Source organism: Fukomys damarensis, unplaced genomic scaffold, assembly GCF_012274545.1.
Source record: "Fukomys damarensis isolate Sample0158 unplaced genomic scaffold, DMR_v1.0_HiC HiC_scaffold_24, whole genome shotgun sequence".
Lineage (NCBI taxonomy): Eukaryota > Metazoa > Chordata > Mammalia > Rodentia > Bathyergidae > Fukomys > Fukomys damarensis.
The window spans coordinates 7215454-7237815 of NW_022900936.1; the positions used below are offsets into that span (position 1 = coordinate 7215454).

The 22362-nt window shown below is 40.3% G+C and overlaps 1 protein-coding gene across 3 annotated transcripts in view; it reads right to left on the bottom strand.

Moving 5' to 3' along the window:
- The window catches only part of Morc3 (MORC family CW-type zinc finger 3), a 50018-nt gene that overhangs the window by 22750 nt on the left and 4906 nt on the right, over positions 1 to 22362 (bottom strand). For 2 of the 3 annotated variants that reach the window (XM_010636580.3, XM_019209355.2), the window contains exons 2-9: positions 14393 to 14465; positions 10909 to 11041; positions 9886 to 10100; positions 8692 to 8839; positions 6537 to 6684; positions 4056 to 4184; positions 3615 to 3734; positions 271 to 368 (exon numbers count right to left, since the gene is read on the bottom strand). In XM_010636580.3, coding sequence (XP_010634882.1) covers positions 271 to 368; positions 3615 to 3734; positions 4056 to 4184; positions 6537 to 6684; positions 8692 to 8839; positions 9886 to 10100; positions 10909 to 11041; positions 14393 to 14465 — 1064 coding nt within the window. The remainder of the gene's footprint in view (positions 1 to 270; positions 369 to 3614; positions 3735 to 4055; positions 4185 to 6536; positions 6685 to 8691; positions 8840 to 9885; positions 10101 to 10908; positions 11042 to 14392; positions 14466 to 22362) is intronic. The other variant, XM_033768092.1, reaches the window with a different exon arrangement.

Below are 22362 nucleotides of genomic sequence, written 5' to 3' on the forward strand. Positions count from 1 at the left end.
GAGGGAGAGGGAGAGGGAGAGGGAGAAAGCAAGCAGAGCAGAGCAAAGCAAAGCAGCAGCAGCTGGTGGTGTGGTGATGCACACCTGTAATTCCAGCACTTGGGAAGCTGAGGCAGAAGGATCCCCATGAGTTCAAGCCCAGCATGAACTACATAGTGAAACACTGCCTCAAGAAAAAGAATTTTTAAAAAAGAAAATGGAGCAAATCACTACTTTATTGTTAATCCATTTCCTATGACTCTCAGTAAACAATTTAAATAGGTAACATACCTGTACTCATTAGTGTAGTCAAAATCTTGCTTATTATGGGTTGGCTTAAGGAAGTTACACTCTATAATTCCAACCACTCCAACACCCATGTTGTTTGCCTGAAACAACAACATGAAATCACTTCAGACATATCATGTGCAAAACACTCTTAAACAGAGATTTACAACTTGCAGAAAATATTGTCCTGAATTCAGCACAAACAAGTCTCATGAAATTTAGGCTGAAAACAAAACACTTTCTGGAAGATGATTTATGGTGTGGGGGGTTATTAACACCTAAACAGAGCTTTTCGCTAAACCCATTCCCATTACTTTTAGACAACTACAGTATTATCTTCCCACCCTCAAATTCGTCCAAGAGTAAAAGGATTACTTCTACTAGGCTGCCATTCCTTAAAACAGCAGGATTCCACAAATGACTCAATACTGCAGTGCCTCGCAAAGGTAGTGGCATACAATATTCTGACGGTCCGCTAGATAAGGCTAACAGCCTGTAGTCCAGCACTCAGGAAGCTGAAGCAGGAAGACCACTTGCAAAGACTTCAGGAGTTGAAGGCTAGCCTGGGCATAATAGCAAAACCCCATCTCCAAAAACAAACCAAAGCCATTTAGCCAGTTTCATATCCAGTTACTAATGAGGAAGAAATAAAACCTAGGTCAACTGAATCTGTTATTAAAAAAAAAAAACTTACTAGCTAAAATATTGAGCTCAAATTGTATGAGTCATATTGTGAATTTTACATGAGATTAACAAGTGTATTCTGCTCAGGACTATCACTTTTGAGTCAACATTCAAAGAGAAAAAGATGAGCATGTGTGATGTATACAAAATGAACATTTTCATAAACCACAGACCGAATCATTCAAATCAAACCATAGCTGGACTTCATCTTGTAGAATCCGTAACCTGTGCTGACACCAAGACCACTTACAGCTCCAGTCCTCCCACCCAGCTACAGACAAAGCCAATGCGCTCCCTTTATGCTGCCGTGCTCTCAGAAGTCACCTCTGCCCACAAAGCCCTTCTTGGACTTTGCAAAACAGTGACATCAACACAGACATCTCAATCACCAGTGCCTCCATGAGGATGTTCCTGACACTGAGGGCCCAGCGCTGAGTGCACTGTGACACATACTCAGTGTCTATCTTTAATATGCTGAGCACATAGCACAGCACTTCGGACTGAGTATCTGCTACCTATCTGTTTGTTCACTGAACCCACACAATGCAAGTATTTGGCCCACTCCCTCTTCTGGTAAGACAAACATTAAAACTTTGCTCTAGGGCTGGGGATTTAGCTCAGCGGCACCGCTGCCTGCCTCACAAGCATAAGACCCATGAGTTTGATCCCCAGTACCCCCCCAAAAAAACCTCTGCTCTAACAGTCTATTTTACAATCAAGCTGACTCGGAAATGATATACAATGCAAATTAACTGGGCTGAAAAGGAAGGTTTGTAGTCTACCTAGTTAGGTCAAATTCACAAATGACAAAAGAAAAGGAATTTACACATACACATGTTGTAAACACATACTAGCAAAATTTCACTACCAAAATGCTTTTCTAATTACTGATAAAGTTTATTTTACTGTAATAGTACATTATAGAATACTTATGGCAAAGTGTTTCTAACTGGAAAATCAGCATTTTAAATAAATGTCATTGGTGCCTCTTTTGGGGAGGGGGGTACCAGGGATCAAACTCAGGTCCTTGTGCTTGTGAGGCAGGCAAGCAGAACCACTGAGCTAAATCCCTGGCCCCGGTACCTCATATGATTGCCAGATTTTTGGATTTCCCGACTAAAATTAGTAGTTGCAAATAACAGTCCCACAAAGTTCTTTTACTTCTGAAAAAATACAGCTGATTATGCTGGGCTTGTGTCAGGCAAAATAGGTGAAACAGAGCTATAATCCATGTTGGACTGTATTCAAGATGAATTCACATTACTGCACCACCACGCTCACAACATTCTAGAAATAACTGAGAATGAAATAAGATGAACAGGAAATAAACTGTGGCGAACTAGAAAAAACATACCCAATGTTAAGGATTGTGTCTATATGTCTCCCCAAAGCCTCATGCACTCACAGGTGGGACTTGTGGGAGGTGCATGGATCTAAAGTGTATGATGCTGGATTTGGGTGTGTGATACTGGGATTAAGCGTAGGTGTAGATGGTATCAATTAATAGGCTCGTGACCTGGATGGAATGAATACAAAGGGACAGAAAGAAGGCAGGCTCACGGCTGCTGCTTGGTGCTTCACTACCCTCTGCCTGCCATGCTATGAACTGTTTCTCTGTGATGCCCCTTTGCTGTGCCACCCTGCCCTGAAGCCAGGTGACTATTGGACTGAAACCTCTACAAATTGTAAGCCAAAATAAAACTCTCTTCCTTTACTTGTGGGTGTCAAGTATTTTGTCCTAACAGCAAGTAACTAAGACAGGGGGTCTTAAAACCTGTTAACATGAAAGTGTATGGTGCACGCCTGTAATCCCAGCACTCAGAATGCTGATGCAGAAGGATCACCATGAGTTCAAGGCCAGGCTGGGCTACACAGTGAATTCAAGGCCAGCCTGAACTGTATAGTGAGAGACCCTATTTCAAAAAAAAACCAAAATATAAATAAATAAACCAAACCTGTTAACACAGTTAATTTTCAGAATTATCACTGAATTCTCAGAAAATGCATGCACACCCACTAAAAGCCACTCTCTGAAAGTACATATAGGATTGGCAGGTTGACCTGGTGGGTTAGGGTCATCATCCTAAAGTGAATTCCACAACAAAAATTGCCAAGAGGACAGTTGCAAGGTACTTAGGAACTGATTCCAGAAAAGAAAATAACCTATCAGATACCATCTTTCAGGCTGATTCAGTCAGCACTAATAAGTAGCAACCAATTTCATTTTACTAAGAAATAGTCAGTGTATCTCTATCTGAATGCAGACAAAGACAGCTGTGGCTGCCTGAGACCGCACACAAACTGCAGAACCTATGTAACCTCAGCCCCAACTTCCTTTTCTGTAAAGTAGGAATAAATTTTTTATCTTCCCTTCTAGGACTGAATCAGAATCAAGTAAGAAATTAATGCAAAGTCCAAATATCATACTAATGCTAGAATTGCTATCTGCGAGTCTTGTGGGGGGGAACTTCACGAAGTTAATTTACCTTTGACTCAATAACATTATACTGGGCTGGGGATTTAGCTCAAGGACCCAAGTTTGATCCTCAGTACGGAAAAAAAAACAAAAAAACATTATACTAACTTTTGTTAAAAGCAGACATTTTCTAAAGTGGGGAGAAGGGGGAAAAATAGACATTTTCTTTTCAAATATAAAATCTTACCCTTAGCTGACATCCAACTTTTTCATAAGCTTTGATGAGTCTATTTCTGTGATACATCATTATCCCATAGTGATCTTTATTTCTGCAGTTGAATCCAAAAGTTATTCTCACTGTTTTAGTCTTCAAATGTTAAGGAAAATTCTAAACAAGACCTTACTCTCTTCCAATCATCTTTTCTATTTCTTTTTTGTGGGGAAAGCGCAGGGTCTCACTATTTCGTTCAGGCTGGCCTTGAACTCACTACATAGCCCAGGACTGCCTTGAACTCATGGCAGTCCTCCTGCCTCAGCCTCCAGCAGGCTGAGATTATCTATTTCATTATTAATAAATTCTAAAATACATAGAGAAGGGCAAAGCTGAGGAGGATTAGAATCCCTATTAGAATAAAATGGGAAAGGGGCTTGATTGACAAATGTCTGTACAGCATCAAAAAAAGGATACTAAAAATTTAGGTCGATAAACATCACGTTCAATGTAGGCAAGACTTTTTGAAACTAGCTGTGTCTTCACTTTCTGTCCACGCAAGATGATCTGCATTCTTGGCTTTAGATATAATATACTGCAATAAGCCTGCAAAGAAACATATTATTATCTACAGATTTGTTTGTTATTACACAGATATGCCTTTAAATAGAAATCTAGCACCTTGCCTTGACAATACAAATGTTAATTCTTCAATAAAACAATATATAGATAGGATCATGGCTAAGTGATAAAGCTGTACTCGACACATGTGAGGCCCTGTTTCAAGTCCAGCACATGGAAAAAGGGGGGAAAATACACACACACACACACACACACACACACACACACACACACACACGAGAGGGAGGGCCAGGGATGTAGCTCAATGGTCCAGCAAGTAAAAGGCCTTGAGTCCGATTCCTGGTACCAAAAAAATAAAAAAAGGACACTCCCCTGAAAAAAAAAAAAAAAAAGCGAGAGCAAGAGAGAAGAGAGACAAACTCATAAAGCTGCACTGATTATTCTCGTTAAAATAAATTCAACAAATATGAAATTAATACTATAATACTCAATGAGGGGCAAGTTAACAGTCTATTGACCTATACATTACTAAGTGAAAAAAAAGTTACAAAACAGTATGCATGACTCCATCTTACTCGTGTAAATGTATTTTTAAAAACTGGGATTGAACCCAGGGCCTTTATACTGAACTACATCCCAGTCCACTCTTTATTTTGAAACAGGACTCACTATGCTGCCCAAGCTGGTGTCAAACTTGCAATACTTCTGCTTCAGCCTCCCAAAGGGCTAGAATTAGAGGGATGCATCATCATGCCTGGCTTCATTTTAAATTTTTAAAAAATGTATATATGTACAAACAAGAGCATTCTGACCTTTGTCAAGTGTATATTGATATATTGCTATTATAATCTTAAAAATAGTTTTATTTAGGCAAAAATGAGCAAGATCTAAAACAAACAAAAGAATAATATACTCTATGTTTGACAAATTAATTCTAACACACTAACATTTAATCAAAGTAGACGTGCTTTTTCAAAACTGAGCTGCAAACTATGCTTTCATTTCTTAAAACATGATGTTGAAAGCCTTCAGACATCTGAGCAAACTTTACACCTGAAACAGGTTAAAATATGTGCTTTATGGGGGCCAGAGATTTACTCAATGGTTCTGCACCAGCCTCGCAAGCGCAAGGTCCCAAGTTTGATCTCCAGCACCGGGGGGGGGGGGGGGGGGCTACCCTCCTCTGTACCATCAGAAACGTCCAAAGGAAATGCACTGAATAATTCAAAAAGGATAAGAAACAAGTTCCACACAAACTAAAATCTGAACTTTTCTTTTTTCCCTGCCAATCCATTTCAAAAGTGAAGTGTATCACTTTTAAATTCATTAATGATATTTAAAACCTGCACACTTTGATGCTCTGGTTGCCACTAGTCCTGTGTCATACTTGAACAAGATTTTGTTCTTTCTCTCCTTTTTTCAAGAGCAGTACTGGGGATCCAACCCAGGGGCATTCTACGCAGGGCACTCTACCACTATATCCCCAGCCCTTTTTATTTTGACACAAGGTCTCTGTAAATTGCCCAGGTTGGACTTGAACTTGAGAACTTCCTGCCTCAGCCTCCAGAGTAGCTGGGTTCTCCTAACAGCTGGCTATACCCCGGTACAACAGGACACACCAAGGAATAGCATACTTTTACTACCATAATTGCTAGGACCTCACAGAAAGTTATATGGCAACCTTGTAAATCTCCAAAAGTCTCAGCTTGCAGTGAAACAATTTTAACACACACACATGAACAAAAACAGCAAAGTTAAGTCTTACCATGTCAAAGTTAGTCAACATCTCTTATAAAAACAATTATTTTCATTATTGTTATCAACATTGTTACAGATTTTTATTTCTTCAATCTTAAAAATATGCCCATTTCTAAGGTCAAATCTTAAAATAAAATTTTCACAAAAATCATCATCATCATCATCATCATCATCATCATCATCATCATCATCATCATCTATAGCCTATATTGACTTAGAAGGACAACTAAGATATATTAGACAAGTATTCCAGAACACTGTAAAAGAAAATGCACTTTGAATTTGATGTTTTGTGACTGAATCGGTCAGTCTAGCCATCACAAAAACATACTGTGGGCTGGCACACAGCTTAGTGATACAGTGCTTGCCTACTAGGTTGGAGCAAAGGGGAAAAAACAAATTCCAGTATCACCAATTCAAACCACCTAGGCGCACAGTGGAGAACTATGAGCACTGTTAAATGTGATTAAAACTAAACAAGATTTTCTAAGCAAATAAAACACCCACACACTAATGAAAAGCGAAGCTGGCTCACTCCGAGCTCCCTGGCAGCTGCTGTGAGGCCAATGGGCCTCAGCGACCCTTGGTGACCAGCTCAGTGCAGAGCTGCATACATACCCTCAAGGAATAGTCACTCTCGGGGGCAATCTGGTCTATCCTTTCTTGCTTCTTGTACCCTTTCTTCCCTGTGGTCTCATCTAAATCCTCGGGAATTCTGATGTCATATTTATCCTTTTCAAAATCAAACTCTGTTGCATTTTTGTAGCTGTAAAAATAATTTTAGAAAGCAAAATTTAACTTTACAGCAAGATAAGCAAGCAAGCAAATTGAAAAAACAAAAATAAACATGTATGGTAAACTTAATTGGGGGGGGTGCTGGATACAAAAGCAAGACAAAAGAAAAGGAAACCAAGTAACTGTATCATGCATGCACTGGCAGTGGGAATGTAAAATGACAGTCTCGCTGGCACTCTAGCAGTTTCTTGGTCTACTGAAAATACAGCCAGGCATGATGCCACATGCCTATAATCCCAGCACTTCTGGAGGCTGAGGCAAGAGGATTATATTTCAAGCCCTGCCTGGGAGACTTAGCAACTCAGAAAGACCTTGTCTGAAAAAAGTGGGGGGCTGGGGGTGTAGCTCATACAAAGGCCCTGAGTTTAATCTCCAGTGCCCTTCTCCCCCCTCTCCCTCCCTCTTCCTCTCTCTCTCACCATATGATCCAACAATTACACTCCTGGGCATTTGTTTTTAAAAAATGAATTCTACAATCCCATTAAACACCTGTACATAAACTGTTTACAGCATTATTTGTAATAGCACCACATAAACAACCCAGATCCTTTAACAGGAGAACAGTTAAGCATAATGGGTGTCTGTCCACACAATACAGTATTAACGAGAAGCCAACTATGGACACACACACGAACTTAGATGTGTCTCCAGAGAACCATGCCTAGGTGAAAAATAAAAGGTTTCACACTGTATGGCCCCACTGATACAATATTATTTGAAATGACAAAACTATAGCAAGGGAACAGATTAGAGGTTGCATGGAATGAAGGCAAAAGGGTGACAGAAGGAAGGACACAGGCTCTGCAATGGCAATAGTAACTCCCGGAGCGATGATACTCTGTCTCGTGACTGTGTTGAGGACAATCCTGTCACTAATGACAGCACTTCTGTACTATAGTTTCAAGTAGCACTATTTGGGCAAACTGGGTAAAAGATACAGGAGATCTCTGATCATTTCCTAAAACTGCACATGAATCTGTAATTATTCCAAAATGCCTGCCTGGCAAGTGCAAGCTCCTGAGTTAGTTAGGCTGTAGGCACCAAGAGACCAAAAAAAAAAAAAAAAAGCTGAGTTGGAAAAAGACAAACAAACAAACAAAAACCTGCAGAATAAGGGGCAGGAAGGCAAAAGCAAGAGGAAAAAATAAATGGAAAAGGGAAGGGAAATCGGGTCAGAAAAAGCACAAGTTTTAAAGTTATTTAGGGTTAAACTTATTTGTGCTTTATTCCTTTGGTTCAGCATATCTTTGACCTCTCAATACTACATATTTATCCTAAATTCTGAAGTTTTATTTAAAAAGGACTTTTTTCCTTACAAGGATAAAAAAACTATATAAATTTTAGCAGTATAAAAATCTCATCTAAGCCAGGCATGGTGGCACACATCTGTAATCCCAGTAGCTGGAAGACTGAGGGAGGATTGCCACAGCCGCAATTCGAGGCCAGCCTAGGCTACATAGTGAGATCCTGTCTCAAAAAATAAAATAAATAAGGGGCCAGGGATTTAGCTCAGTGGCACCATGACTGCCTAGCAAGCGCAAAGTCCTGAGTTTGATCCCGGTTACCAGAAAAAAGATAAAGAAAACAAACACTAACCTATATTATTTTTCTTACCAGATGCTACATAATGCTTAGCTCTAAGAACAAATGGAATGGACAAAGATTTATCTCCCTAACTTTCACAAGCTGGATTTGTCATAGCTGGGCTTGTCTTCAGTTCTTTCATGGTTTTGAGAAGTGATGGTAGAATAATAGAAAAGTGTTACTGGAGACTGGATTTATAGCAACATAAATATCTCAAACTGAAGCCAAAGAAGCCTCAGTAAAATACCTCTGGAGAAGCCAAATCATTAACAATGCCAAGCAATGAGCACCTCTGCCTGCATTTACACTGTGTCACAAAGGTCGCACTGAGGAAACCCATCCTGTATGTGTAACTTACTTCCCCTGTGGACAACTGCCTAAGAGCTACACTTACCTTCTAAGATTCCAAATGATGATCCGTGTCCCCTTCTTACCCATAATTGCGTCAAGTTCTGCCAGCAGCTTTTGCTCCGTAGGAAACAGAGAATGTTCTAGAACTGCAGCAAGGCTTGCTTTTGATTCTGCTAAATTAATCATCTGTCGTACATCCTTAGTTAAAGACTGAGATTGATAACATATTTCCCACAACTATAATATAGACACCAACTCTAACAATCTTAATAGAAAAACTAATTCCTGAAGTTTTAAAATGGTAGTTTGAGTCAGGCACAGTGGCACACACCTCTAACCCAGCTACTCAGGAGGCTGAGGCAGAAGGATGGCAAGCTGAAGGCTAACCTGAGAAATTTAGTAAGGCCCTGCCTCAAAAAAATGTAGCTCAATGGTAGAGCATTTCCCCTAGCACACCGAAGGCCCTGGGTTTGACTCCCAGTACTGCAAAATGAATGAATGAATGTAGGAATGAATAAAACAAAACAGCAATTCACTCTCAAGTGAACACTAGGAAGAATTAAAAACAAGCAAGTTTATTGTCATTGCTAACTAATTTGGTGCTATCCAATGCTTCAATGTGTTTACATAGAAGGCATTTTCCAGAAGTTTTCTTGCTTTTCATGGTTGTTAGCAAAACCTTCAAACCAGCCCACAAAATCTTATCAGTCCATAAGAAGCTGGAACAAAGAGAGGATCTATGAACAAAGCTCAATGTGGTGGTGGTTGTATGCTGTGGTATTGGGGAACAAACCCTGCCAGGCGCACAGTCTACCACTGAGCTCCACCTCTACCCTCTTGGAACCAATCTATCATAGAAGGCAAGCAACCTCTGCTAAGGATTTCCACAGCACAATTCTAACAGAGAGGACAAGCCCTGAACTTCACTTCAGGGTAAAGGCAGAGGACACAGAAGAGAGCTAGGACAGGACAGATGTGATTATACAATAAAGACCTGCTCTGGGAGGCTGAAGCAGGAAGATGGCAGATGAAAGCCCAGCCTGGGCGACTCAGTCACAGCAAGACTCTGTCTCAAAATAAAAAAGGGCTGGGGATGTGGCTCAGTCCAAAGATCCTGGGTTTATCCCTAGTATGGTAAAAACAAATATAATAAGGATTTGGAGGAAGGCAAAGGGCAGAATGTTTCAGGGTATTTTCCAGTTTCCCCACAGTTTCTATTTCCCAAGCAAAAGGATATGATGTCTGTTGAAGGCGACAATTGGGACAACCACATGTTCTGCTTTGATGGCTTCCAGGTAGGTCTGAGACAAGAAGCCCACACTCATGCTTTCTCCATTTTTGGTAAAAACGATCGCGTCTTTACCCAAGCGCATAGAGCCCGACTTGAAGCCATTCCCATACAATCCAACTGGGACATGACCATTCATGGTAACTTTATCACTGAAGCCAAAGCTAGAAAGAGAACCAAAGATTTCAACAATTAAACACCTATACCTTCACTTTTTAAAAAAAAAATCCACCCAATATAACACCAAGTAAAATGTTTGGCTCTCACATGCTGACCTCTGCCTGCCTGGCAGTGAGGATGCCCAGCTACAACACAGGGCAGAAGGGTTACAGCAGCAACAGGCATTCATGGCTGTGCCCCCTACCAACAGGGCCAGCAGGAGCTTGAGCCCCCAGCCCAGGAGTCTCTTCTGCTAGTTCTAAGTGAGACTACACGGTACGATCTATCACGGGGTACCTCCACTTTCTGGCTGCATAAGAAATATTTCAATGACGACCGAAGACCTCTGCTTCTACATTCCCTATGCCGTTCAGTTTCCATTTCAGGTACATTTAATTCATACTGACAGCCTGCTCTCTGACCCTACAGTCCAAGGCCTTCTGAATATTTTGTGCTGCTTTCCAGTCTTTCAATCTCTTTCAAGTTACTCCCCTCCAAAGCTAAGTTTTATTAGAAACACTGGTTAAAACTAATTTACACTAAAGTGCAAACAGCAGGTACAGCCTCAGTACTCTACAACTCTAAAGGGATGCTGGAATTGTAGATAAGTCAAAACACAGGGATGAGCAAACAAGAAAGATGCGGACTGCCCGATTAACTACCACGTACAAAACAAAGGGAAAACTGACAAAGAGACTCAATCGCCCTGTAAGTATTGTAGCTCAGGATAAAAACTAAGGATAAAATGGCACATGAAACCCTTCCACTAGGTAAGAGCCATGGCTTTCTTAAGTACGGCACATCTGTACATACCTAAGCATTTTGTGTAACTTATCTGATGTCATACCGTTCCCATTATCAGTAAATGTCAAGCATATCCGGTCATTTATCACTGTTTTATCAATCCATATCTGTTTAGCGTTCACATCAGGGTCATAAGCGTTATCTGGAAAGCAAAGAGTTTTGAGAAATTTTGAGTTTGCATTTTAAAGAGCTACTGGTTCAGAACAAACCTGTAATAAGCAAAAGAATACCATTATTTCAAGACGGAGTTTAAAAGTTGTAAGTTTGCCAAGAACTTAGCTCAGTGGTGCCTCGCTGCCTGGCAAGCACAAGGTCCTGAGTTTGACCCCTGGACTGGGGGGTGGGAAGTTTTAGGAACTCCTGAGGCTTGAAAACACAAAACTAAACTATATTGGCTGACTAGAGCAGAATCAACCATTTCCAAAGCTCTCAGTGTTAGCAGTGAGCACAGACTGGCACCTGTCGTACTGCACCCATCATGGTGTCACGGCACACAGGAACCACAAGAGGCCTGGCCTGGAGATCCTAATGGCAACCGAGAGTCGCCATGGAGGGACATGGTGCTCACTACATTGATGAAAAGCAGTATTGTCTGTGGGCTACACACTCCGATGGGAGACCTGCCTTGTACAAAGTTCCACAGCTGTGGCCCTTGCCAGTTTAACTCACGTTTCTTCTGGCCTTCACATTTCTCTCTCTGCATACCTCCCCAATTAATACCTTTGTTTAGGGGTAGCAATCTTATTTGCAGGCAAAGTAAATTTCAAACCAAAACTGAATCTAGTATTATTGATGTAGGACAGTACTGTATCATACCTCTATGAATGTAAAATATCTAGTACCTGCTTTATGATACATAGTAGGGACCGTGCTTTATCAGAGCTACATTTAATGATATTACTCTAGAATGTTCTCTTTCCAGATGATGATTACGAGGCTAATAGAAACAATGGTGCCAGGTACCACAACAGCAACAGAACTTTGCTGTTGTCTGGATACTATTCTTTTCTTTGGTTTTTTTTGTTTTTTGTTTTTTGTTTTTTTTTAATGGAATGTGCTGAATGTCTATAATTTTGTTCAGATGACTGCAGAACCTGGAAAAGCTGTTGCTGCTATCGATGCATAACATACTACTATTAGTCATTATATATATATATATGTATATATATATATGTATATATATATACATATATATATACACACATATATATATATATAAATTGAATTTTGGGAAACTTTAACGGTGCTGCCAACTTTGGAAAAAGTCATCCCAATTTACTGTGTTGACTTGGCATTGTACAGAAATGGACAACCATATTGAAATGTTAATTTATTTTTTTTCCCCATGTGTACAGGGGTAATACATCATACTAAATATGTAAGGTCATATCTACGTAGGTTTGATTACAGAAACTAATAAAGTATTCTCTAAATAATGAAAAAAAGAATAAGATAAGACTATAAGAGCGAGAAGCAATTTAAATATGTTCAGGGACCATTTTCATCTCCAGAATTAAGGATTATTTTACTGTTACATCATTGCCTTTTCTCTTTTACTTTCCTTTTTAGTTTTGTTTTAGGATTCCCTATTTTTAATGTTCATACAGAGATTTCTTTAACTGAAACACCGAATAGTTTCTTTGGTGTGGAAAACCATAATAGTACACAAGATCCTAATGAGATAATTAATAATGTGAAATAGGAAGTAAAGGGCTAAAGGTGTAAGGAAAGTGGGAAGGGTGGGGGAAAGGTAATAAGGGAGAGGAAAAAAATATGAGAAACTGATAAAATGGAAATAAAGTGTTTGTAAATGGGGAGGGGAGGAGGGGGTGAAGGGAGGGCAGGGACAAGGGGAAAAAAATGAGAATCAAGACCTATTATGTAAAGGTACAGAATCCCAATGATGAATGTAATTGTATTGTATACCTAGGTTGTACCAATAACCTCAATAAAAAGAAAAAAAAAATACCCTTGTTTAGCACACTCATTTCTCTCAGAATACTTATTCTGAGAAATACATTGAAAAATGGAAGGGCCTGGGATGTAGCTCAGAGGTGTCGCACCTGCCTGGCACGCACGGGTCCTGAGTTTGACTGTGGGGTGGTGGTGAATAGTAACAGGAATAAAATCAACTCATGAATTATCCAAGACCAACCTGAATATTCATATATATATACTTCTTTACTTATCAATCACACATACACATATATCTCAATTTTTTAATCCAGTACTGGTACTTGAACCCAAGTCCTTCACATTGAACTACATCTGTTTTTTTGTTGTTGTTGCTGTTGTTTTCTGAGAAAGGGTCCCACCATACAGCTCAGGCTGTCCTTAAACTCAGTACGCAGCATAGGCTGGCCTTGAACTTGAAGCGATTCTCCTGCCTTAGCCTCCTGAATGCTAGGATTACAGGTGTGTGCCACCATGCAGTTGTTTGTTTCAGACAAAATCTTGCCAAACTGGACTGACACTTGTAATCCTTCTGCCTCAGCCTCCCAGCACGCTGAGATTAAGGCCTGCACCACCACACCTGGATTTATTGAAATATATTCTAAAGTTTTTATTATAAATAATGGAGAGTTTTCAAATTCTTCTTTTATAAAGCAGGTTGTAACTAAGTAATGTTTTTTCAACCACTTCAAGAGGACACCATAAATTGAACCATCAATGTCATGGGTTGCTCCACTAAGGTGCCATAAAATATAAGAATAGCTGGACCAGGGATTTAGCTCAGCGGTTTGGTGGCCTGCCCTGCAAGTGCAAGGACCCAAATTCAATCCCTGGTACCAAAAAATAAAATAAAATAGTAAGAATAGCTAAAATGTCAGGCAGGTGTGGTGCCATGTCTGTAATTCCAGCACTATGGGAGGCCAAGGTGGGAGAATCAGGCAAATTAGTGATTTATGAAGAGCTTCTCTCAAACTAAAAAAACTTAAAAAGGATTGAGGATGTAGCTTGGTGCAAGGGTCCTTGGTTCAATTCCCAGTGCTGAGTGGGGTGGGATGGGCATTATATAGCTGTAATGCACAGGAGATCCACAAAGTATCACCTGAACCCTATTTGTCAGGGGAAACAAGAATTTACTACTATAAATCTAACATATTACCCTCCCAACATGAGAAAGATGAATCCACTCACACTACTGAGAAGCATAATTCTCATTTTTTACACCCATAATCCAAATGAAAATATTTCCAATAAAAACACTTTATGAGCTTAGCAAATTAAATCTTAAGTACTAGGAAATAGTTGCTAAATGGAATGTTGCAAATCTTTACTAGGAGGAAATAGCTGGTAAATGGAATGTTGGGCAGGGATTAATCTGAGATTCACTGGTCTAGTCGTCATGCTAAGTAAGCAAGCATTACCATTAATGTTCTCATTCAAGATACTTTTCCCTCTACGGTACATGTCTATAATTGTTCAGTAAAAACTCTTTAATGCTATAATTGCAAGCAACATACAGTATATGAAATGTCAATTTACGTACCTATTAATTCAGCAACGGCACTGAACGGCCAGGTATGACTAGTTGAATTTGTGTGTAAAAACTTCGGGCAAAGCTGAAACAAACCAACCAATGATTTATGTAAATTAATTCAGATCTTACTTCTGAGAACAAAAACCAATATAATTTGTCTCTATGTTAAACAACATTGAAACTAAACAAACGTGACTCAAGACTCAACTACTTGCTGCAGGAAGATGTGCCCTAAAAGACTCCTGGGAAATGAGGCTGGGGACCAAGAGGCTTACACAGCAGGACTAGTTTCAAATCCTGCCTTTGGGGACCTCATATGTCATCAACTGCTCCACCGCCTGCCCTCAAAGATCCACCTGAGAAGGAGCCAGCACAAGTCCTCCAATCTAATAAACAGCACTCTAGAATCTCCATTCTCTAAGAAACAACTTTACAAAGGTCTTTCCTCTTCAGTGTATTAGCTGTGCTTGTTCAGCAGGCTTTTCATATGGCCACTTAAGAGTCAGGATTTCACACTTTGACTTGAAAGTCAACTTCATTCCAGTCAAATTTCTGGCAGTGGAGCAGTATACATCTACACTCTACAAACAAATGTTAATTAGTGATTCTAGTGCAGTAAACCATTCTGCTTTCACTCAGTAATAGAGCAAGGGAGAAAATATCAATCAATAGCTTTTGTTAGGGAACTCTGTAATTTCCTGAGTGTTGTAGACAACAAATGCAGAAAAATGTACACATGGTTTTAAAAATCCAAGGCTTGAACTATTCGATATGCAGAGAATTTCCATGCATTTTGTACTCATTTTTAGCAGCTTCTCATATTGAAAGAAAAAGGAAGTACATCAAGTGTGTGTTAAGTGTGAAGAGCTCTAGAAGCAAGTTTGGAATATAAATCAGGCAAGGATATTTATAGTGCTCAGCTGCTGCTAACAGGTATTATCAGAAAGAGGTCTGCTCGGCCTCTGACGAAACTTGACTCCAGCCACTGCTTAACATCTGTTAGGCCCAAGTACTACACATGTGAGAAATGGTACCCTGGAGAAGACTGGTCTCAAACAGGAGTATGTGCAATTTGGACTTTCTATGGCATACATCTGGGAATACATATATTCCTTGCTTGACGACCTACCTGGTTAACTGTTCACAACCCGCCACTCACTTTTACAAATGGTCTTTTGTGTTGTGCAATTCTGTACAACTTGTTTATAGAGCCTCAATGTTGTTTTCGTACAATGTGTCTTGTTTATACAGTACTGTATAAACTGCTGATTGGACTGTACTTTAGTTTCATTTTCTTTCTTTCTTTTTTTTTTTGGTACCAGGGATTGAACTTGGGTGTTTGCGCTTGCAAGGCAGGCCACCGAACCGCTGAGCTAAATCCCCAGCCTTCAGTTTAATTTTCTGTTACATATCACAGTACTGAATATCAAAGTTATGCAAATATAAGCAAAGGCATCAAGTTGTATTTCTTCTGTCCTGAACAATGGAATGTACGTACTATATACAATTCCTCATTTAGCAACCAACTCGTTTAAGAGCCTAAACACAACCAGTGGACTCAGTTGTCACATAAGTACCTGTATGGCATTCATTTCTTAAGCACACTCCACAAGTTTCTAAAGAAAACCAACCTCTAGTTTGTCAATGGTACAAAGTTTTTCCTCTAGTTAATCTACATAAGAATATGCCAGCTGGTCAGCCATCAGGAAGCTCTTCCTGTCCTTCCTCCCCCTCCACATCCCCCACCATCTGTGAGAGAACTCCATAACCCTCACCCACCTATATCTTACTAAGGGACATGTCCCAGGCAAGAACCTCTTGTTAGTAAACAAGTGACTAAATAACTATATTTCTGTTAAGGGTGAAGTCAGGAATCAGAAACGGGGGACTTGGGTACATGCCGAGATATTCTAAATCTAGATGTAGAAGGCTGTGGCAAGAATGTCAGTTTTTATTTAATTGCTTCATTCTTCATACTGACTCTAAATTGAAAAGGTCCACATCATTCTTGAGTAAGAGTTCCCTAAGAGCAAAGAGTGTGGCAACAAGAAGTAACAATTTGTGCTAAAAATTATCTCCTATGTTTAACCCCCTCCCATAAAAACACACTTTTTAGCAATCCTTAATGCTACATTTCCTTAGCTGGAAAGAAAAATACCTTTGAGCAGCCAAGGCCACACAACACACACACACTTCACGTACACTAGAAACAGACTGACTATGGGACGTACTATATATTCACTAGGTATGTCATCTTGGTCAACAAGCGTAAACCGTGCTTCCAGTTTTGTCACCTAACAAATTGGAATGACAACAGAACCAGTTAGTTCGTTAAGAGAATTACACAACTTAAATATCTTTAAGTGCTTAGAAGAATGCCTAAATGTAAGAAAAATAAGCATTTTTAAAAAGTAAATATCCCTTTAAAGGCAAAACTGAACTCATATAAAAATAAGCAAAATCCTCACGGACCCCAGATAAAGAAGGAACTAAAAATCAAAGATACACAAATGGGGCTACACTGGAAATGAAAGTGAGAGCATTAACTGATCAGAGAAAGGTTTGGGTTTTAATGGTGACTCAGGGATTTGTCAGAAGACAATTATGTAGTTACTTTGAGGTTACTGTTTCCCCTTTGCCTAAAAGGAAATGGCACGGCTGGCATCTACCTAATGGGAAGCTCATCTGCTTTGGCCTTTAGGCCCAAAGGTGGGGAAAATGTGTACCACAAGATGTATAGAAAGAAATACACCTCCATGTGGGTTAAGGGTTTCAACTGTACATTATACAGAACCAGGGCTAGGGATTTGGGATTTTCAGCTCAGTGGTTCCACTGCCTGCCTCCCAAGTACAAGGTCCAGAGTTTGATCCCCAGTACCCCCCTAAAAAATACACACACACACACACACACACACACAGAACCAGTTCAATCAGACAGCACATGATTCCCTTGGGTAATTATTTTTGAGACACAATCCCAAACCTTTTTTTTTTTTTTTTTTTTTTTTGGTACCAGGGATCAAATTCTGGTCCTTGCACTTGCGAGGCAGGCAGCGGAAGGAACCACTGAGCCAAATCCCAGCCCCAAAACCAAACCTTTAAGGAAAACAATCCACAAGGTAAAAATGTTAGCAGATGAGACCCAGTACTATTAGACCACAGGCCACACTGGCATACTCAGTAAAAGAACAAATGAACACACAGACACACACCAACACACACCCACAAATGAGACACTATGAAGTAAACAAAGTTTTTTAAGAATCAGCAGAGAGCTTTTAAAATCAGCAAAACAGTCACAAAATTTTCAAAACTGTTTAAATAGAAAACCCTTATAACTTGGAAGCTTAAACACATGGTGTGTTTATCTATGTCTCCTCCTGAAGCTACTTCAAAAAGAAAAAAAGAAAAAAAAAGCATAAAGAGAAGAAAGAACTAGAAGTGATGGGCAACAGCAGACAAAGCAGTAGTACGGAAACAGGAAAAGCACAGACTATGAGAACAGACTAAATACCCTGGGAAGTTAAATCAGAAGCCTGCAGGAGAGGGGAAACCCAGTAGAACACGCCAGGAACCTCTGCAAAGCCACATGAAAGCTTAGGAATCATACTTCTGTGACCTTAAGGAGCAAGTACCAGATTGCATGAAAACAAGATAGACTGAAACTCTTGGCAATTAAGATTTCCCCAGAAGCTTCTTCCCTCTTATCTGCACTCTGAAGTGTTATGGTTTAGATCTAAAATGTCCCCTCAAAAGCCTCTGTGTTCAGAGGTGGGGTTTGGGGAAGTGAATGGCTCATGGGGTGCTGTACTCATTGATGGATTAATCCACAGATTTGTTCATAGCTGATCACAGCTGATTGTGCTGCCAGGAGATGGGGCCTGGCCTGAAGAGGTGGCCCCTGCAGCGTGACTGGAAGAGGGTATCCCTGCTTTGTTCCTGGCCACTATGAAGAGGACAGCTTTCTACCTTGTGACACTTCCACCATGCCCTTCTTGCCTTAAAGCAGGGGGACAATGGACTGAATCCTCTAAAAACCGTAAGCCAAAATAAACCTCTACTCCTTTAAATTCTGGGGGTCAGAGTGAGTAAGATATCCACAGAATACTAGATGTCTGTTCTTTAGACAACAAGCTGGACTCCAGGGACAACTGAAAAGAGGTGAGTTAACAGCAAGGCAGCCAAGAGTCCACATAAAAACCTCATGTATATGGCACTCCAGGTCTCTCAGGGGGAAGACAGGAAAGGCTTCGACAAATGCTGCTGGGGAAACTGGGTATGCACACTACCTCACCACACACACAAAACTTAAGATCAAAGTGGACCAAAGAACTAAATGTAACAGCAGCAACCTCAAAACCTTTAAAAGACAGCACAAGGAAAAACAAAACAAAACAAAACAACCAAAACAACATTTATACATTTAAGAACCAAAAAATAAATTAAAATTAAAATTAAAAAAAGCATGGGAGAAAAGTTCCTGGGATTTGGGAATGATTTCTTGGATGCAGAAAAAAAAAACACACACACATAAATTAGACTCTATCAAAATTTAAAATTATGCATAGGACATAATTAACAGACCAAAAAGACAATTTACAGAATGGGATCTTTGCAATCAAATAGCAGATAAGGAGTTAATATCCAGAATATATAAAAAAAAACAACTAAAATTCAACAACTAAAAAACTACAACTGGGTTAAAAAATGGGCAAAGGCTTGTCTTAGCCACTTTCTCACTGCTAGGACAAAATACCCAATACCACAACTTAAAGGAGACAAGGTTTACCTTGGCTCACAGTTCAGAAGTTCCAGCACAGGTGCAGCAGGCCCACCAGGGAGGAAGAAACACCCTTCCAGTAACACCCCAGGGATCTACCTTTTCCCCCCAGATCCCCACCTTCTAACACCACAGCCGCTGGAGCTCTCCACCCCCAATCCATCTTATCCCATAAGCCCAGCCTCTGAACACAGGAAGCTTTGGGGGACAACCACATAGAAGCCTAACAGGACTTGAATAGACATTTCTCCAAAAAAGTATACAAACAGCCACTACAGAAGTAAAAATTGACATCATTCATCATTAGAGAAACACAAATAAAAAACCACAATGGGATGCCATCTCTCATTACCATAGGTACCATAAAAAAAACTCCAGAGGGGCCAGGTATTTAGCTCAGTGGTTTCGCCACCTGCCTTGCAAGCTCAAGGACCTGAGTTCGATCCCCGGAAGCAAAAAAATAAAAATCCAGAAAAAGTAGAACTGTGTTCTGTTGTTCAAAAGTCAATATCAAGATGGAGTCAACTTTTGGCAAACCCATGGCAAAAGGAAACCAAGAAGGCTGTACAGAGAGGTTCTTCACAAAATTGCTGGATAATAGGAACTATCACTAAAAACCATAGCCACAACCTTGCACTGAATACTTCTGTGAGGACATCTGCCCACCACAGCTTGTCTCAGTGCTGGGCTGACCCAGGGAGCCAAGGCTAGCTGCTTTGAAACAATTTACATAAGCCTCCTTAATTTACTTTTATGCCTTGGTCCTTTTCTGCTTCCATGTTCAAGGCAAGGCCCTGCTCAGCCCAAGCAAAGAGCTACTCTCTTTTAGACCAACAGTTGCTGCAATGTAAAATGGTGCAGCTGCTATGGAAAACATTGAGGCAGATCCTCAAAAATCAAAAATAGAACCACCATATATATACTGATTTCACCTCAGGTATAGGCTCCACAGAACTGGAAGCAGGGGCTCAAGACGGCTGGGTGCCCATGCTCACAGGGCATAACTCACAACAGCCGAAAGGTAGGGGACTGACTCAATGTGGTACTGCAGAAAGAAACTGCTTTCCAACATCAAATGCACAGGCTTGTCTCGCACTGACACCATGAGGTAGGTGTCCAAGCATCAATGTGAGGCTGGCACTCAGCAAGCAGTTAGTGCAGACCCATGTAAGGGCTCAGTCCTACACATAGCCCCACTTCAGATGCCAATTTCACGTCCAGGCTGCTGGCACTTCTGACAGACCAACTATAAATTGAGGGTTCATATAATGCCCTCCTCAGATTTGATCATTTGCTATAATATACAAACTCAAGGCAATATTTAATCATGCTTACTGGTCCTTTTTAAAGAACTGACACAGTGGCTGGGTGTAGTGGTGCACAGCTGTAATCCTATCACTCATGAGGCTGAAGCAGGAGTACTGCTGCAAGTTTGAGTCCAGCCTGGGCTACATAGCGAGTTCAAGACAGCCTGAACTTCGTAGCAGGACCCTGTCTCCAAAAAAAAAAAAAAAAAAAAAAAAAAGAAGTGCCAGGCCTGGCCTAAACAAACAGGACAAAGAAAACAGGCTGCTTTCACAAACAACAGCAGCTTTTCAAAATTAAATATGACAACTGGACTCAAAAGGATCTAAGTATTCAAAACTCCCCTAGTGCTGAGAAGTCCAGTGATTGTACGCACCTGAGCAGACCATCCTTGGGCATATGAGTCATAAACATCTCACCCCAGACTCCTTAGTCCCTTCAACACCTACATAAGCCTAGTTCCTCTCCTACTTAGTTGCTGAACTCCACGGGTGAAATCTTTCCCAGCGAGCTGCTGTTATTTATTTCTCTCTCCCAATGTCAGCCACCTTCACACTGATGTAAAACTTGGCTATTCCCAGCTAGCAGCTAGAATCTCCCTGATTTTAGTCTCTGTTCACTGAGAACTTTTCCTCACAACAAAAAAGTCTATTTTAAACAAATGGATTCATGTGCACTGTCTACAACAAAAAGAACTAGCACAGTGACAATGCCAGTAATCCCAACTACTTGGGAGGCTGAGGCGGGAAGAGTTCCAGGTTAACCCGTGTAACTTATTAAGATCCTGTCTCAAAAATAAAAAATAAGGCCCGGCGTGGTGGCGCACACCTATAATCCCAGCACTCGGGAGGCTGAGGCAGGAAGATTGCTGTCGAGTTTGAGACCTCCCTGGGCTACACAGTGAGTTCCAGAGCAGTCTGAACTACATAGTGAGACCAAAAATAATAATAATAATAATAATAATAAAATAAAAAATAAGAGCTCAGAATGTAGCTCAGTGGTAGAGCACCTGCCTAGCATGCATAAGGGCTGGGGTTCAAACCCCAGTATTGGGGGAAGGGGGCAGAAAATTTTATGTTATAGTATTTTATCACAATAATAAATAACCTAATATATAGAGCAAGTTAGCAAACAGGTCAACACAACACTCCTACCTGCCTTTTCATACCGAACAACTAGCAGCCAGCAAGCATTACATTTAGCATGGCAGGAGACAAAATGTAGAATTCCTCTCCAGAAACTCATTTCTAAAAGTTCCATTTGCTTCTTTTACAACTCAACCTGGCCTTTCCAGATATTATTTTTATTCTCATTTTTACAAGTTGCTTTAAAATGTTTTTAGTTATTTGAAAGGTATTTACAGGGCCAGGGATTTAGCTTAGAGGTCCTGCCGCTTACTTCAAAAGCACAAGGTACCAAGTTCAATCCCCGGTACCAAAAAAAGAAAGGTATTTGCTTTATGGTCTAACTTTCCCCTGTAGAGTCCACTATTACAGTGGTAGGGCACTCCCTGCTAAAAGGCTCCTTTTTCATCACTCAAAAGCAAAGCCTTCACAGGCCAGCTCTGCTCAGGCAAAAGAATCTTCTAGTCCACCACCAGCCTCTCATTTGGAAATGCGAGCGGAAACTATCTCAATATTTGAGAGCGTCTAAATTAGAAACCAAAAACAGGAAAAAATTTTAAAAATGGCAACAATGCAAGTGAATAAAAGAAAACCTCAAGGTCAACAAAAAAACATGGCTAATAGGTCCAGCAATAAGAACAAATACTCTATGAATTTTAAAAGTCAGGATTCCTAACAATCTAAAAATACAGTTGGGGCCAGGGATTTGGCTCAGTGGTTTCACTGCCTGCCTTGAAAGAGCAAGGTCCAGAGTTCAATCCCTGGTACCA